At 36.8% G+C, this 18,310-nt stretch overlaps 1 protein-coding gene across 1 annotated transcript in view; it reads left to right on the forward strand.

The window, feature by feature from the left end:
* The window catches only part of LOC136842598 (histone-lysine N-methyltransferase, H3 lysine-79 specific-like), a 759,589-nt gene extending 744,840 nt beyond the window's left edge, over nt 1-14,749 (forward strand). The window contains exon 7 of the mRNA XM_067110173.1: nt 12,029-14,749. Within this exon, the coding sequence (XP_066966274.1) occupies nt 12,029-14,002 (1,974 nt within the window). The 3' untranslated portion in view covers nt 14,003-14,749. The remainder of the gene's footprint in view (nt 1-12,028) is intronic.
* The last annotated feature ends 3,561 nt before the right edge of the window (nt 14,750-18,310 follow it).

An 18,310-nucleotide genomic window follows, 5' to 3' on the forward strand; every position in this document is an offset into this window, starting at 1 on the left:
AGTGGTAAATACAAAGGTCTTCAAGCCAAAGTGGGAGAGGAGAACAGTCTTGCATCCTGGATTCCTTGTGCAGCATATTCACTTAACCTGGTTGGTAAAAATGCTGTAGAATGCTGCTCAAGTGCTGTACATTTCTTTGACTTCCTTGAAAAGCTGTTTGTCTTCTTCACAATTTCAACCCATCGGTATCAACTTCTGGGTGAGGCTTTAAAGAATAATGATTCATCATTGACTCTCAAACGTGTCAAAACAACGCGCTGGTCCTGCAGAGCTGATGCAACTAAGGCTCTTAAGCATGATTATGAGCAGATCAAGTAGGTACTTAAACATATTGTTGATGACATTGAAGAAAAAAGGTGTGTACGCTGTGAAGCAGAAGGACTGTTAAAACAGATAAATCAGCTTGAAACAGGAATTTACACCACCTTCTGGAATGATATTCTGCAAAGAACAGATGCAACTAATAAAACTCTACAACACGCAAAACTTGATCTAAATACTGCTGTGGCATCACTGACTAGCTTGAAAGAATATGTTGCATCAAAGTGTGACTCCTTCCCCATTCATGAAAAAGAAGGTGAACAGCTGTCTCAGTCTGGTTCAGCATACTATAAGCAGACAGAATCTCGGCAGAAGCGCCGCAATGTGCGACTTAACCCATTGGATTATGGACATGCAGAAGTACAAGTGTAAGGTGTCAAAGAAACGAGCAGGTAAAAGTTACTGCTACTTTATTACAGATCCAGGCAGTTTATATAGCGGCCGACTGACGCCGGCCCGCGAGAGACAATGGAATTGACTGTGACCTGAGGTCGAAACAATAAACAATAATATGCAGTGAACGAGTAGGCCTACAAATTACAATACAAAACATACAGAACTACAATATGGATACAGTCTTGATGCCTGTGAATGAAGAAACATGTGATACACAATGTGTGACATTTGTATAAATACGCATAAAGTAAAAATGATTAATGAAGTGTAGGTATGCTACCACCAGCCTGGGAATCTATAAGAATATCTCAGGCAATAAGGTATAAACGAGAAATGAATGTTAACTTAAATTTATTTGACTAGAAAGAACAAATTAAATTGGATATTATTTATACTTTAATTAATTATGAGAGTAATAGCCTAGGTAGCGAGTGTAATACTTGTACTTTGATTAAATGTCCTTCGGAGGTTAAAGTTATTTGGTTATATATAAGTTGTTAATATATCAGTTGTTAAAGTTATTTATTTAAAAATATATAAATAGATCAGGAGGTTACATGTGCATAAATAAGATTTGCTAAGCATAAAATAGTCCTATCAAATTTAGATTCCTAAAATTCAAGAAAAAACAATAGGTAAATATACTTACAAAAGATTAATATACAAAACAAACAACGTGGCAAGGTCGTTTCGTCACCAATCAGCTGATTGTGACGAAACAAGCCTGTGGTGGCGTCATTATATAAATTACACATAAATGGGTGATGGGTGAGTATGAAATGGAAATTTACAGATGAGCAATAAATTTTCATTATTGCTGAATGAAAAATGGATGAATAATGGATGATGGAATTAACATGATTATGAATCTAAATACAATTGATAACAGCGCCACCACAAGTTACTGTTTTCATCTGCTTGATCTATTTCTGTATTATCAAAAGTTTACTGGCTTACCTTTAAATATGTGCTACATTTATATAGCTAATCGTTAGTTACCTTGACCAAAAGACTAGCATAATGTGCTAAAAAAAATAGCTAACCAGGTGAATCAACCTAACCAACCTATTTATTTCTAACCTTGATCAATTTCTATGCTAGTGGGAGCTAAACAAGAATCATTATAATGATTTATTTACAAGTAGCTACACCCCTTTCACTGTGGCAATTTTTACCAGTCTCATAGGGTAAATGACTCAGCACTATACACCTCGAATGGCACACTCAGCCTCACTCCAACGCCACTCAGAAGCAAAGCAAAGCAGAGACTGAACTCACTGAGGAACAGAAGCACAGAACAGAGCAGCAGCTGCTTCTAGAAGTGTTGTTTGTTTGTTGGGTGTGTTTACTGTCAGCTGTGATGTGTTACGTGTATTGTACGCGACGCGTCAGAGCCTCTCTCTCTCTCTCTCTCTCTCTCTCTCTCTCTCTCTCTCTCATTTTATGGGAATTTTATGTTATTCGGTATAGATTTTTCAAGATTTCCGGGATTTTAACTTTTTTTTCAAGCTTTCAAGACCATGGTTAATTTTGCAAGATACTGAAAAATTTTTCAAGCGCTGATAGCACTGGATGGGAGGAAGAGGAAGAGGAAGTGGGTTTCAGAGCGTGTGACTCTTTATTCGATGACAACTTTAGCTTAGATCTCACTCCCTGTCTTATTGGCTTGGCAATTGTTATGATTAATGATTGAGAAGGGGAAAGATGTTTAACGTAATTACTATCTGTTACAAGTTAAAATGTATGTCTTCTTACTCTTGGAAACTTTTAACATTGTTGCCGGAGGCTAATTCTTCGAACATTTCATCTGAACACTAGGGAACCGTAGCGTGACTAGGGTAACCCGTTAATATAATTAAGTCAATTTAGATATACTTATAGATGCTATTATCTCGCGTGAGACATAGATTAAAGAGTTAAGTTGTATTCTAACTATGACACGTCTTAAAAACTTGATTTGGCCGTAATACAAAGAATACTGAGGTGTGTTATTTTGCAGCCACAAATCATTACAATTTGAAACACAACTTACAACCATAGTGACACAAACATTCGTAACATTCGTATGTACGAGCATCATGTTATTGTCAAACTTAATAATAAAATTTTCAATTTGGGTAGAATGGGTAATATAAGTGGCCGATTACAATACTAACCTTATTAAATTAAACTGTATTGTTTTTATTGGTGGGACACCCCCTATTGGTGGGTGGCCCGGGGTCCAGGCCCTGGGGCCCCCCCCTTAATGCGGCCCTGGTTTACAATGAAATATCTCGTTTTTTCTTCATTAATTTTCATGCCATACTGATTGCAGTAGACACTTGTTGAAATTAGCCCTTTGTTGGCCTAGTCGGTTGAGCTTCAGACTGTAAACTCGATGGGCCGGAGTTCAATTCCCGCGACCGGCTGATGAAGAGTTAGAGGAATTTATTTCTGGTGATAGAAATTCATTTCTTGCTATAATGTGGTTCAGATTCCACAATAAGCTGTAGGTCCCGTTGCTAAGAAACCAATTGATTCTTAGCAACGTAAAATAAGTCTAATCCTTCGGGCCAGCCCTAGGAGACCTGTTAATCAGCTCAGTGGTCTGGTAAAACTAAGGTGTACTTAACTTGTTGAAATTTCCAAGCTGATCCTTCTCTCGTTGTACTAACTACAACAGTATCGTCCATTAATAGTAATACATTAAGGCACCCAAGCCAACCATCCTCTCCATTTTCTTTTATCATTCATATCACTGGGTTCACATGAGCGGTAAATAAAAAGCATGAACTTTGACTCCCCTGACGGACACCAGCTTTAGTTTCTATCAATGTGTCATCAATTATGCTTGTGGGTTTTTATAAAGCATTTTGAATTGCTCGCCATTTATTTGACCCGCATCCCAACTTTCTCAGGACCTCAACCAATTTGCTCCTTATAACCTTATCATAAGCTTTTTCAAAATCTATAAAGATCACATATAGGATTTTTTCGTCTTTCTGGCAATATCGATTATGAGTCTGAGAGCAAGAATTTGTTCTTCACAACCCCTTCCTTTCTTAGCTCCTGCTTGCTCTTTGTCGGAAGTAAACCAACGTTGTAATCTTGATGTGAGAATATCATATAATTTTAGGAATGCAGACATTATGTTTATCCCTCGATAATTACTTGCGCCCTAGGGATTGCCTTTCTTGAAAATCGTAAACATCTTTGATTTCGTCCATCTATCGGGATAACATATATAAAATATGAGATTTAAGATAAGCTATATATTAAAAAATCAATCCAAGAGTCGTTCAGCAGCTTCAATATCCCAGGAGAGATTCCATCCGGTCCAGCTGCTGTGTTTCCTTTTAACAATCTAATTGAATCTCTCTGAAATGGGGTCCAGTATTGGGATGTAAACATCATTCACGACGTTTGGCTCGTTATAACTCCCGACAGAGTTACTTTCAGAAAAAGGCGTCTCAAAATAAGTAGCAATTGCCTGACTGGAAAGGTGATTTGTTAGTATTTCGATCAAATGCCGCCGCCGCCCCCCCTTGACAGCAGACCATTTCCATTTATTTTCTTGAGGTTCTGGTATATCACATTGCCTTAAAGACTTTTTTCCTTCACGGCATTTTCATATACTGTGTTATGTAAGTTCTCACCCAAAATGTTTACAACAAATTCATCTCCAACACACCCTGGGATCCAACACACACAAGAGAAGAAAATTTTTCTACATCCAGTCTATTTAGCCTAACTAGCCCTTTTGTTGCAATCGGAAGTCTCATTATATTCCAAAGATGATTTTAACAAAGCTGATCGTTCAACTAAACTTGTGAATAATAATTTAACATTCTTAATTTTAACAATTATGGATGCATGATTTGTAGGCAATAGGTTATCGGTTACTATTTCAAAGTCTTCCAGACAATTTAAACATTTCAATGAGCACAGTGCCCAGTCTATCTGCGATTTCCATTGCTGACCTTGACAGTAAGTTAAACCACCAATAAAAGTCAACAATCCTTTTTTCAAATGATGCACAGGAGTAAGATTAAGATTTGTGCACAATTTTCTTATCGCTCGTCCATGATTATTAATGACTGGGTCGGGATTAGAGGTATATGCAATTCCATAATCATGGTTGTTCAAACTGTCAAGATTTTCTATTCTAGAATTAAGATCACCAATAATTAACAACTTGCACTTAGGATTCGTCATTCCCTGTTCCTGAACATATGCAAAGGATCTGTTGCTAAATTAAGGAGAATCATGAGGAGGAATGTAAACTGCTCCTAATAATAAATCTGGGAATAAGTGAAGGAGAAACCAAATTTGATCAGAAAGAATATTAACATCATGGGTTTCAAATAACCAGGATTTCATTAACAATGCAACCCCTCCTCGCAGTTCTTCCCCAGAAACTACTGTACTTCTCATAAACAAAAATCCAGGGACAGAAAATGGATATGCAGTTTTAATTTCAATTATATAATATCAAACTTTATAATAAAACTAACGACATCTGTGTTCTGTGATTTAGAAACATTACCATTTAAATTCCAAGAACAAATATTTATGGAAAACTTACCCCCTTTCTCCAAAAAATGACGGACTAAAACAATCCAGTACTTTACCATCTACAATGACCTCCCGTTTTACATCACACATTGTAAAAAACATTCAACCCTTGGGTTTCGGTTTTCTGATTTCTCTTTCTCTCTTCTTTCTACTCCACGAAGCCTTTCTAATTCTCTCCTAACGAGTGGGTGCACATCCTTCTTTACATAAATTTCAATGAAACATCCTCCAGCTTCTTTCAAGTTAGCAGAACCCTCTAACACAATGTTGCGATCTTCTTTTGAGTTTAATTTTACTAAAGTTGCCCTGTTCCTTCCTGGAACCACTTTCCTAAGCGCTGAAATTACTGTACACGGATATTTCCCTTCGCATCCTCAGAAAAACTTTTGATATCCTTCCTTTGTCTTCTCTGCTAAAATTCTCGGTTCCGTCTGGCTCCGTTACCTTCATGTCAGGAACCCCAAGGAGGACAACATTACATGCCCTTTTCTCTGCTTCAAGGGACTCCAGATAGATATCGTTGATGCTGTAGTAATGCTTCCCTAAGCTGTAGGTTTTCTTTCTTGATCTCGGCTATTGTTCTTGTTCCAAATACCGTAAGTCCGCCCGTTTTAATCTCAGAATTATCATCTGAGCCTAATTTGGCTGATTTATCTCTATTTTCCTTAAGTAGCATGTCTAAAACTTTCATTAGTTCATCCTTTTCCAGTTTTTTTATTTCATCTTTGTTTAAGTATTGGGGTTCCATTCGATTAATAATCACTAATGAAGGTGACCAGAACGGAAACACCTGCTGCAATGATCTCCATTTATTGGTGTCTGAATATTATTGTTTACACATGTGTCAATCACAAACTCGGCGTGGTGATGCATCTTTACAAGAACGACGTAGGTCTTACATCTATACACAATTACATACATTAACTCAAGCCATTTTTTATAGAAATATCAATTATTGTAACATCCCTCTTGTTTTGAAAAGAAAGTACACACTTTAAAAACATTAAATAAATCTTCTGGAAAATAAGGAATCAAACACTAGCAGGGTTATAAACACACAAAACATCACCTGCTCATAACAAAATCTTTAAACCTATTTGGCATCTTATTTCTAGTGCTTCTTATTCTCTACTCATCCTACTGGATTGAACACCGCAATCATTATTTACAGGACTCACATCAGTTTGCCCTTTAGCATCACTTACTGATACATCAAAATTAATTCCTATATATATCAGTGTCACTTCAGGGCTTGCTTTCTTTGTAAGTTTGCTAGGACTAGCTTCCACACCATTCTCTCGGTTTACTTTCCCTGGTCTTCCCATTTCATTAGTTTTCTTTAAATGAACTCTATCTTTCCTTAACAAACTATCATTAGAGTCTACTACATAAGATCTATTTTCAAGTTTTTCAACAACTTTACCAAAATCCCACTTTTTCTTACCAAGAATGGAAGGTTTAATTCTGACACTATCTCCCTCACTTAATTCCTCCAAGTCTTTAGCACCTCTATCATGATACCATTTGCTTCTACAATTTCTCAAAGCTTTTCTAGTCTTCACAAACTTATCGTCAACAGGTTGGGGTTTCAACAAAGAAGTTAACATAGGTAACAAAGTTCTAGTACTCCTGCCAAGACACCCTTGAGCAGGACTAAAATCAGATTCCTGCATAGGAGTATTTCTGTAATCTAGTATTGTTAAATAGAGATCCTTCCCACTCTCTACTGCTTTTACAAGAAGTCTTTTTGTAATCTTTACAACAGACTCTGCTTTACCATTTGATCTAGGGTAATGAGGACTACTCATTACATGTTCAAAATCATAATTCACAGCAAATTCTTAAAATCCTTACTACTGAACTGGGGACCATTGTCAGATATCACAACAGTAGGCAGTCTATACCTTGCAAAATGAGTTTTCAATTTTCTTATTACAGTACCTGCATTAGTGTTTTCAAGATGGTCTATTTTCCAAAAACCACTATAATAATCAATGGTTACTAATTATGATTCTTGATATTCATCAAATCGACACCTACTCTTTCCCATGGTCTGTCTGCCAACTCGTGATTTAAACTCTCTTTCTGTTGACCAATAGGGGACCTATTACATATTTCACATTTTGAAACAAACTGTTTTACATCTGCAGTCATACAAGGCCAATACAAACATTCCCTGGCTCTTCTCCAACAACTTTCTATACCCATACGGGATAAATGTATACATTCTAAAATAGATGACCTCATTTTCAGGGGAATATACTCGGTCACTTTTTAAGATAAGACCGTTTTGAACAGAAAATTCACCCCTGATACAATAATAAGGTTTAAGTACACTTGGAGTACCATTCACATTGTCAGGCCAACCATTCAGAATCACCGATTTCAGTAATTGCAATACTTAATCATCATCATATTGATGTGGTTAAACAATCTATTCCTACCATCATAAGGCAAATAGGATCTTGACAAATAATCACCCAATAGCATCTCACCACCTTTCTTATGCTTTACTTCAACATCATATTGTAAAATTCTCATCAACATACCTTGCAGACGCTTTGGTGCCCTACATAATGGTTTTAGAATGATTGTTTCAAATGGTTTATGGTCATTTTCTATTACAGTCTTTCTACCAAATGTATAATCGTGAAATTTCTCTAGAGCAAAAACTATCGACAAAGCCTCTCTTTCTATCTGGGCATATCTAGTCTCAGTATCTGTTAGTGCTCTGCTTGCATATGCTACCGGTTTGCCGCACTGCACCAAAGCGGCACCTATTCCTTTCTGTGAGGCATTACATTGAATAGTCAATTCCTTATTTGGATCGTAATACTGTACAACAGGAGTCGTAGAGATCAGTTCCTTAATTCTATAAAAAAACATTATCATGAACCTCAGTCCACTCCCACTTGACACCTTGATGTGTCAGTTTTCTTAACAGTTCCATCTCATCAGATAGGTTGGGTAGAAATTTCCCTAAATATTTTACCATACCACCTAATTTCTGAATACCAGTGACATCTGTAGGTGGTTCCATTTTCAAGATAGCCTCCACTTCTGAAGGATCTCCCATTAGACCATTACCAGTTACCTTATGACCTAGAAAAGTAACTTCTGACTTTCTTAAATCAGTTTTTGCTTTATTAAGTTTTATACCCTTTTCCTTACACCTAGTCAGCAATTTATGTAACTTATCATGATCTTTTACAGCTTGTTCATAAGTATCGCCAACACCATATACCAAAATATCATCTGCAATGCAGGTAATACCCTCAAGACCTACTAGAGCCATTTGCAACCTCTTTTGGAAAATTTCACTACTTACTGCTAAACCAAAAGGTAGCCTTAGCCATCTGTACCGGCCCCATGGGGTCTGAAAGGTTGTTAATAAACTTGACTCTGCATCGAGTACACATTGCCAATACAGTATCTACTTTTCAAGTCAAACTTAGAAAAAACTTTAGCTTTAGACAATTCGGGCAGTACATCATAAATCAAAGGCATTGGATAAAATTCCCTTTTAAGAGCTTTACTTAATGCCTGGGGTTCAATGCATACCCTAATATACCCATTGACTTTAGTTGCTGTTACCATCCTGCTGACCCAATCTGTTGGTTGATCAACTTTACACACAATTTTATTCCTAGCCATTTAATCAATAATTTTTCTTACTTTACCTTTTTGACTAATTGGAATTCTGCATGGTGTTATTGCCACGGGTTGTACTGCTTCGTCAACAGTTAAGTGTACCTTACCTGGCAGAGTGCCTATCTCATCATCAAAAACATCAGAATGAATATATAGACAATGTATCATTTACAACACAAATATTTTCATAATTTATGGTTATCAAACCCATTTGTTCAGATGCCCTTTTACCAAGAAGTTTAAAATTCTCTTTCATCACTACAAACTGTACAGAATATTTTTTTATTATTCATGCAATTTCTTAAAATTGCTCTACACTTACCCAGTGGTTTAACAGTAGTGGATGTCCTTGCCTCTAGCATTGTATTTACTTGGACATAACTCATGGTTAGGTAGCCTATATATTTTACAGGAATGACATTTATACTTGCACCACTATCTACTTGAAATTTTACTCTATGACCATCAATTTTCATTTCTGCAGATACTATTTTATCACTCACTGGACTCTTATCCACTTTAAGGACATATTCAACACTGGAACCATCCAATTCTTTAGTTTCGACCGTCTCTAACTCATTTACTTTACTGTTACCCTTAGGCTTGATTTTGTATTCAGAATTAATGGGACATTTCACAGCAAAATGATTTAATCTACTACACTTGGAGCAACGGTTTCCATAAGCAGGGCAGTTATTTTTTGACCATTCATGATTCTGATTACAAAATTTACAATTTTTAAGATTTATACCTTTTGAACTAGCACCCGCAGCCCCTTTCACATTCTGAGTATTTATATTACTTCTATTACTTGACAGCTTTGGCTTCTGACTCACCTTTTGCACAGTATCAATATTACCCCTCTTTATACACAGACATTTGCTTCCTCGAAGCTTGGTAACTTATGCAAATATCAAATGTTTTCTGCAAGTCTAAATTTTCAGCTTCAAAAACTTTTTTCTTAGTTCATCATCAACGCAGCCAAAAACAATTTTATCCCTGAGAGCTCTATCCTTTTCACAGTCATACTCACAATCTTTGATAAGAATTTTAAGCTTTGTAATGTAAGATTCCACACACTCAACAGTATTTTGAGTACACTTCCTAAACTTATACTGTGCTGACAATTCATTCTTTCTCGGAGCAAAGTAGGTATCTAATTTATCAAGACTGTTGATAACACTTGCAATGCATCATCATCATCTGGGCTGCTTGGCCTAGGAATATCCAAGGAGTTGTAAATTTCCAATAGCTCCTCACCCCCCGTCGTCAACAACAATGCAACTTTTACATCTTCAGCCTTTCTATCCTTTTCTGTAGCTTTAAGATACAACTGGAATTTTTGTTTAAAAATCTTCCATGCCCTCTCACTGTCGCCACAAAGGGCTCACATGGGTAACCTATGTTGCCATCTCCTTGACACAATTTTAGGCAAGATGGGATCACACAGATGATTACCCCTACCTTTGGGCAAAAATGACACAAACAGCTGTATTCCCGATGACTACCAGCCTGAAGATGTAGGTCTTACTTGCCTATGCTACAAGTCCCCTCTGAGGCATCAACAACATAGCCTATCCTAATCAGTACCACTTTGGCTAACTTGCAGCATTTTAACATGAACAGGTTTAGTCACAGCTAGGCTAGCACACAGGATACCTTGGACACATCTTAGCTGGCCTAGGCCAAAATAACTGACTATCTGGGCGGAGAACAGCTGTGACAGTGATGAAAACTCCAATGAGCCTACCGCAGCCGACGTTAGCTTCTAGCCTATGCTTCGGAATGTTTCTCAGCATTCACTTATTTTGCAGTACTGACATCGTTTTGCAGCCCACATACCTCTATACACCATATCTGCTGCTATGGTGCAAACACCGCTGCCACCATGCTTAAGTATTGGGGTTCCATTCGATTAATAATCGCTAATAAAGGTGGTCAGAACAGATACATCTGCTGCAAGGATCTCCATTTTTTGATACCTGAATATTAATGTTTACACGCGTCAATCACAAACTAGGCGTGGTAATGCATCTTTACAAGAACGACGTAGGTCTTACATCGTTACACAATTACATACATTAACTCAAATAATTATAGAAATATATATTTTTGTAACAATCTTCACTAAAAATTTTGACATCTCCAGGCTGTGAGAGGTTTTCTCCAGCTGGAATAACCATTTTCTCTGTTATTAGGCAATGCAATACCGGTTAAACTAGGCTACTATAGCACACGGTCAGCAATAAACAATACCGTTGCCATGGCAAACAAAAATTCTGGAAGAGGGAGGGTAGGTCTATGTGATAGTGTTTTCTACTATGCACTTTCGCCTATACAGTGCTTTTTATAACTCTTGCACTTATGTACAGTAAGTCTGCGTCTTTCAACTCTTCTAGTGTCCTCAGGAGCCCAGCTGACACAATCACGTACTAGCTGACACTATCACGTATCGCATCACGCATTTTTTCCTTCTCCCCTTATTAATTCATAACATGAATAGTAGTAGGGTACACGACTAATGTATGTAAGATTAACAATGAATCATTACTTGTGTACGTTTCCAATGTATTTTCCTTTTCTTTTTGGCCTGTTTAGGTTATGTGTTTTCTAAGTTTTTAAGCTTATCCGGTGTTAATCAGGTTTTACATTTTTCACTAAGATTAGTCACATTGCATTTCTCATTTTAGAAACTTCGATGTACAACAGCTAAACGATGTCTCTGGTATATATCTAAGTGTAGCATTACCTTCAAAAGTATCCTCAACAGATGACAGAAGTGAACAGTCTCTTTCTATCTATTACCTACCTATCTGTGATAGTGTTGTTAGTGTTGTTTAAAAATACTAACAATAATTATATTGCCACATGATGTGCCTCCAGTTAAGGAAAAAAACGTTGATTTATTGTCTTGGCAGTCCACCAGTCAGTTCATGAGATTTAAGGAAAGAAGAAAAGAATTATGGCAGTTTTTCATCCATTTCATACGGAAATTAAGGACATAACAAGACATGTCAATTATGAGCAGAGATGGGTTCTGTTTTGATATAAGGTATCTAATTTACGACAAATGTAAAAACTAATTTTCAATATTTTTTATTGACAGAATGGATGGTCAAAAGTAGTTTGCCAGTCTACTGATGGATCAGCCCAAATATCAAAACATCATAAAGGTAAGAACCATCATAAATATCATCGCGGAGATGGTCATGGACATCTACGACAGTCTCACAGAGGTATATTTTCCTCTAAGGTTGCCGGGCTTTTCAGTGATATTGAAGCACTTTCAGGCGAAACACCCAATTATGCAAAAATGTTAACGGGTGATAACGCCAGAAGCAAAAGGAATACACAGCATACCGGACACTCCCTGTCAGAATTCATCAAAGAACACAGAGAACAAGACTTACTGAGGCTTTCTCCTACTCCTGAGGTTCGCTTTCTTTCAAGAGCCCAAGGGCTGAATCTAGATATGATTGAGAGTATAATGCAAGACCTTTCAGAACCAAAAAGAAGAAAGCACAAGATTCCCATAAAGGAAAACAATACTAATATTCCACAACCACAGAAGGTTCCAAGAGAAAATGAACAGCCTCCCAAAATGAGCAACAGGACTAAGGACCCTTCCCATCAGATTTCTGTAACTGAAGAATATGTAGAATTAGCTACAACAAAAACACACTTGTTAGAAAATGATAGCAGTGGACAAACGGAAGCCCACAGTGCTGAAGACTTGATTCATAGCACTAATCGAGCTAGTTTACATCAAGATATTGCTGAAACTACTGCAACTGTCCCAGAAATTAATAAAAATATAATGAATAATGAAACTAAAATGAATGAGGGAATTCATCAGAGTCAAGATAATGAGGTTGAAAAAGAAGGCTCCTGGCCTCCTATCCAGACTGGTTTGGGGCCAATAATTGTCGATGATTCATTCCCCGAAACACTGACTATAGAGACTGCAATGGCAGAAGAACCTATGGATGAGTTGATGGGACCAGCCATCCCAGTGGATGGTGACGTAAGGAAAAAACAAACACCAAGAAATGAAACCAAAGATCGTTCATTAATTACTTTTCCAGAAATACCAGTTGGGACTGTCCTTGACCCCACACTTCGCAGTGGTCTCGTGAGTCATAGTGAATCAACATCTGCAAATCCCAATTTACGGGAGAATTTAGACTGTCAAAAGAATGATATCAAAGAAGCCACATTATCAGATGGAACTGAAAACCCTGATTTTAATCCAATACTTTTTCCACGATATGTGAATGAAATCATTGAGGAAACATCCACCGAAGAAATTTTCATCACAGACGTAAGTAACAGTAATTTGGCAGAACCCTCAAATGATGAGAGTGTGATGGAAGTGCCTGGGAATGAAGGTCTTAATAAAAATCAAAACCTTTCTGAGCAAATTGCAGAGGAAACAAAAGACATTCAGAACGTGAGTGAAATAAATAAAGTGGGAGCTACAAATGAAAAGGGACTCGAAACTAAAGGACACAGCAGCGGGGGAATGACAAATAGGGAAACGGCTCAAGACACGAACAACGTTCGAAAAAAAGACATTGGGGAAGTGGAGGATAAGAACTTTAACAAAGGAAAAATTTCACAAATTGTTGATAAATCTCTCTACAATGAAAGCGAGAAAGAAAATACCGAACAGAGGACAGGACCTAATGAAGGAAGTGGAGATGGTAGTAACAAGGAAGAGAGAGAACACGTGGAAGATAAAGAAGGCATGGTGAATAAAGAAGACACAAATGTCAAAGAAGCAGAGGACAAGGACCGCCAAAGCAACTCACAAGAAAAAGGGAACAATGAAAACAAAAACGGAAAGGAAATGACAAATGCTGAAGAAAATGGCAAAAATAACAAAAATGGGGGAAGCGAAAGAAAAATTATCAGGGCCAACGAAGAGATCGAAACCTTTAAGGATAAGCCAGTCATTCCCGAAACAATGCCAGGAACTATAACTGAGAAACAAAACCGAGAAGAGGAGAAGGACGTAAGAACGCCAGACCAAGGGAAAGAGGTTTTATTAAGTCAAATATTTAAAGCATTATTTGGTTAAAATCTGATGAAGTGTTTTTCAAGAAAAAAAAATTTTTTTTCCACGAACCTAGCTGCTAATACAGCTAGGTTCGGTGCCATAGACTGTAAAAATTAGTCTATGGTACGTTAAAAAGTCTTTGTAGATGACGTTTCTTTCATGAGTGTGTAATATTAGCCATTTCAGCACTTTAGGACGTATACGTGAGATTTTAAAATATTTTTTGTTTTATAAACCTTCCTGTATTATATGACTAAATATGTATAAATATAGTTAGTGTTGTTGCACCTGTTTGTTTAAATTGTATTAGGAAGAAACACAATTCTTTTGTTATGTGAATTATATAGAATAACATTTGCAAACTTTCAAAAGTAAAGTGCATTGAAGGATATAGACAGAAGTTCTAAATAACTATTTGTAAACATTTTTTGTGATTTTTATAAATTTTCAATTTTCCTTGAAATTTCTTCATTGAAAAGTAAAGCTCTAATTAATGTTACATCAGTCGCCATATGACACATATTTAAAACGTAACATGCTCTGAAAAGATAAATAAGATTCTGTAATTTCTGTAAATATCCCTTACTGTTAATGTAACAATGCTTCATATTAGGAGTAAGGTCTTGAGCAAAAAATAGATGTTAATTTTTGAAATTTTTTTACAAAACCAGTCACTTCTATGAAAAGAATGGACGCCTTTGTCTAGCAACAATAATGCTCAAGTACCTCTAGATTTAAAAAGTGTATTAATTAAAAAATCTGCTTTCATGATTCTTTATCTCATCCCCTAATTCTACCAAATATAGAAAACAGAAATCCTGAGGAAGGATACTGGCTTGTCACGATTCATTACACAGTAACAGATTCCATTCAGTTATCCTTTGTTCGCAGCTCAAGAAGTTCAGTTGACATGTTTCCTTTTATTAATCAACATTTATAGGAAAAGCAATGCGAAATTCTGCTTCTGTTTACATCAGGCATCAGGACAATGTAGGCCTGAGACGAATGACATCATTAATATTACTATGAAATAAGTCTGAAAGCTCATCATTTTGTAACGCAAGTTTCCAGGGAGAGAGGGAAAGTTAATTCTGCAAAAAAAAAAAAAAGTTTACTTACAAAAACAGCAATGCAGATTCCAGGAAAGCACTTTTTCATCCAACCCCAACCGTTTGATATTCCAGTGATGTGGAGAAAATACAGTACATAATCCACACGAAATTAAGGAATTTAATAAGAATAGCTTGTGCGTATGGTATCTTCTGTATGATATGAACAGCTTGTCTGAGGAAGGCCCAACCAAAATGTATAGGTATGTAACATTATAATAACAGCTCAAAGTGAAATATCTCCAAGGCGAGTGTGGATAAAACGTGAAGTCTACAAATTTCATTAATGTTTTAATACACAACTATCTCTAAGATAAAAATATGGCGAATGGATGAAACGTGAAATGGTTAACTTAACGCTTCACTTCACCATGAATAAAATAGCCAGGAAGACCATTCAGTAGGTCAACAGTAAATAGCCAGAAGGCTTCTTGCACTCGGCAGTGGGATAATAACTTTTTGGAAGATAAACATTTTTACAAATAAAAAATTATATTAAACATACGGATATATAGAAAATATATATCAAGTAACTAACTTGTAATTAAGTCAGTGATTTTATCTTGTAGGTCATTCTTGAACATTTTTCTAATCAGGGGTCCAAATAATACATGCCAGGGCTAAGATTAAAATTACAACTGGAAGTAAGCAATAGATTTCTTGAAGAGAAATCTTTCGATCTGGCAATCACTGAACTTTCAGTCCAATTTATCCTGTGAGAGTTTTCACTTAAATGAATGAATATAGCACTGGATGCTTGTCCAGTTTTGACTGAATACTTATGTTGCTTAATACGTACATCTAAATCTTTGCTAGACTGGCAAATATAAAAAGAGGATCAGTCCAAACATGGAATTTTATATATTATGTTGTTTTCTTTAGGGCTATTTTTTATTAACATTCTTTTGAGTGTGTTATTATAAGAAAAAACGAGGTTTACATTAAAAGGTTTTAACAATGATTTTATGCTTTCAAAACCACTAAAATAAGGCAAGCTAAGAATGTTCTTAGTGGTTTCTTTCTTCTTGTTACTTTCACTGAAAAACTTTTTGTGGGCTTTTGTGGTTCCTGTCTCCAGCTAATTCCTTTCTCTTTTACTTCAGTGTGCTAGTTAGCTAGGAGAATGTGTTTTTTTGAATTTTGATTGTTAGTTTTTTTTTTCTTTCCTAAATTGCAGTTTTCGAGGGATTTCTTTGTAATTTTAAGATATTAGTTGTAATAAATAATTAAGTGTTCGTGTAGTGTCTCTGTAACCTTCTCTTTGAGAAAGTACTTTGAATTGTTTTTGTTCTGGTACGGGTCCTACTCATTATCATAGTGGTGAGGGCGATAATTCTAAACCGTAGTTCCGCGGTGAGCTAGACTATAGCAATTGAGGTTTTCCTGTGTTATTTTACTTGTTTACAAGAATTTAAAGTAACATTTTGTCAGCCGGCTGTAACTAAACTGCAATTGACCTTTGAAGACTACACGACGGGGTAGATCAAGCCAGCATTCCGCGGCGAGCCCCCCACCCCCCTCCATTGCTAATATGGCAAAATTGTAACCAGTAAAAACCCCTAAAAATACCAACCTAACGTACCCTAGGGGCGGTGTTTACTGGTTACAATTTTGCCGTGCTAGCTATGGAGGGAGTTGGGGGGCTTGCCGCGGAATGCCGGCTTAGAGCTACCCCGTCGTGTAGTCTTCAAAGGTCAATTACAGTTTAGTTACAGCCGGCCGACAAAATATTACTTTAAATTCTTGTAAAGCAAGTAAAATAACATAGGAAAACTTCAATTGCCATAGTCTAGCTCATCACGTAGCCACGGCTTAGAATTACCGTGAGGGCTTTAAGGTTGATTGAAGAATCTCTGAACTCGTCACCATCTCTTAGGGTTCATTACATAATTGGCGACCGTGACTTAGGATCTACTGCCAGACATTAATGTTCATAGAGCTTTCTCGAGGAGGAGTGCAGAGAAAGGTGGGAAAGGGATAATTTTGCTTGATAGGCCTTTAAGTGATAGGAGCTTTCTTCTTTTCTCATTCTCCATTTAACTTAGAAAATGCCTTATTGCGAGGTTCAAGTTGAGCAGGCTGCGGCCCAATTTCTCAGTAGCCCTGAGTGGGAAGAAAATATCTTTGATATGAAACGGGAGGGGTTGTGGTTTTTGTCGCAGTTTTTGCATTTGGAACTGCCCACTGAAATTCGTAAGGGCTGTTACTGAAAGAAGTGCTGAAAGCTGCTAAAGAGTACCAAGAGAGTGTAAGTGTTACAGAAATGAACAAAAAACAAGAACAGGGCAACGTCACTAACGATGGAAACTGGGAACTAGATGAAGTTAACATTCATCAGGTAAGAGTTGAGGCAGTATTTTGAGGGAGGAAGCGAAAATTAAAGAGTTAGAGTTAAAAGCCACGCAGTTGCAAGCCGAAAAAAAGGCTAAAGAAAGGGAGCACGAGATTATCTTGCAGGAGATGCGTAATAATAGTAATAAGAAAAGTAGTAACTCTGGGGATCATTTTAATTTGATATCAGCATTGAAGTTGGTACCTTTGTTCAATGAGGAAGATGTCCCTGAATTTTTCACCTCTTTCGAGAGGATAACTAAAAAGTTGGTTTGGCCACAGGACATGTGGACCATTATGATCCAGTGTCGTTTGAAATGGAAATATCAACGTGTATATAATACACTGAATGAAGATCTTTGTAATGATTATGACACAGTGAAAGTCATAATTCTTAAGGCCTATGATTGAGTCTCCGAGGCAATTTTAAGAAAGAGCCCGGGATGACGTTTGTAGAATTTGCGAGGCAGAAGGAACAGTTTTGCGAGGATGTTGACAATTTTTCTAAATTAAAGGAATTAATTTTAGTAGAAAAATTTAAAAGGACTGAGATGAGGGAGTTAAAAATACATTTGGAGGAGTTAAAACTGGACTCCTTACAGGAGACCGCTATTGCGGCGGACGAGTACGCCTTCGCCCACAAGCAGGAAAAGGTAATTAGGGAAGTAGGCTATCAGTAAAGAACAGGAAATCTTTCGGTGGTAGCCTAGCTGGTGGAGAAGGAATAACCAGAACAGACAACCCGAGTCTGACAAACCCAATTTCGACAGTAGCATGAATAACAAGAATGATAATAGTAATAACGATAGTAAAACTAGTAGTGCAAATAATGTTAGTTCTCGTAGTAGGAACGTAGGTAACACTAAGGCTTTAGAGTCAGGGATAGTTT

This window comes from Macrobrachium rosenbergii, chromosome 10 (assembly GCF_040412425.1).
Source record: "Macrobrachium rosenbergii isolate ZJJX-2024 chromosome 10, ASM4041242v1, whole genome shotgun sequence".
Lineage (NCBI taxonomy): Eukaryota > Metazoa > Arthropoda > Malacostraca > Decapoda > Palaemonidae > Macrobrachium > Macrobrachium rosenbergii.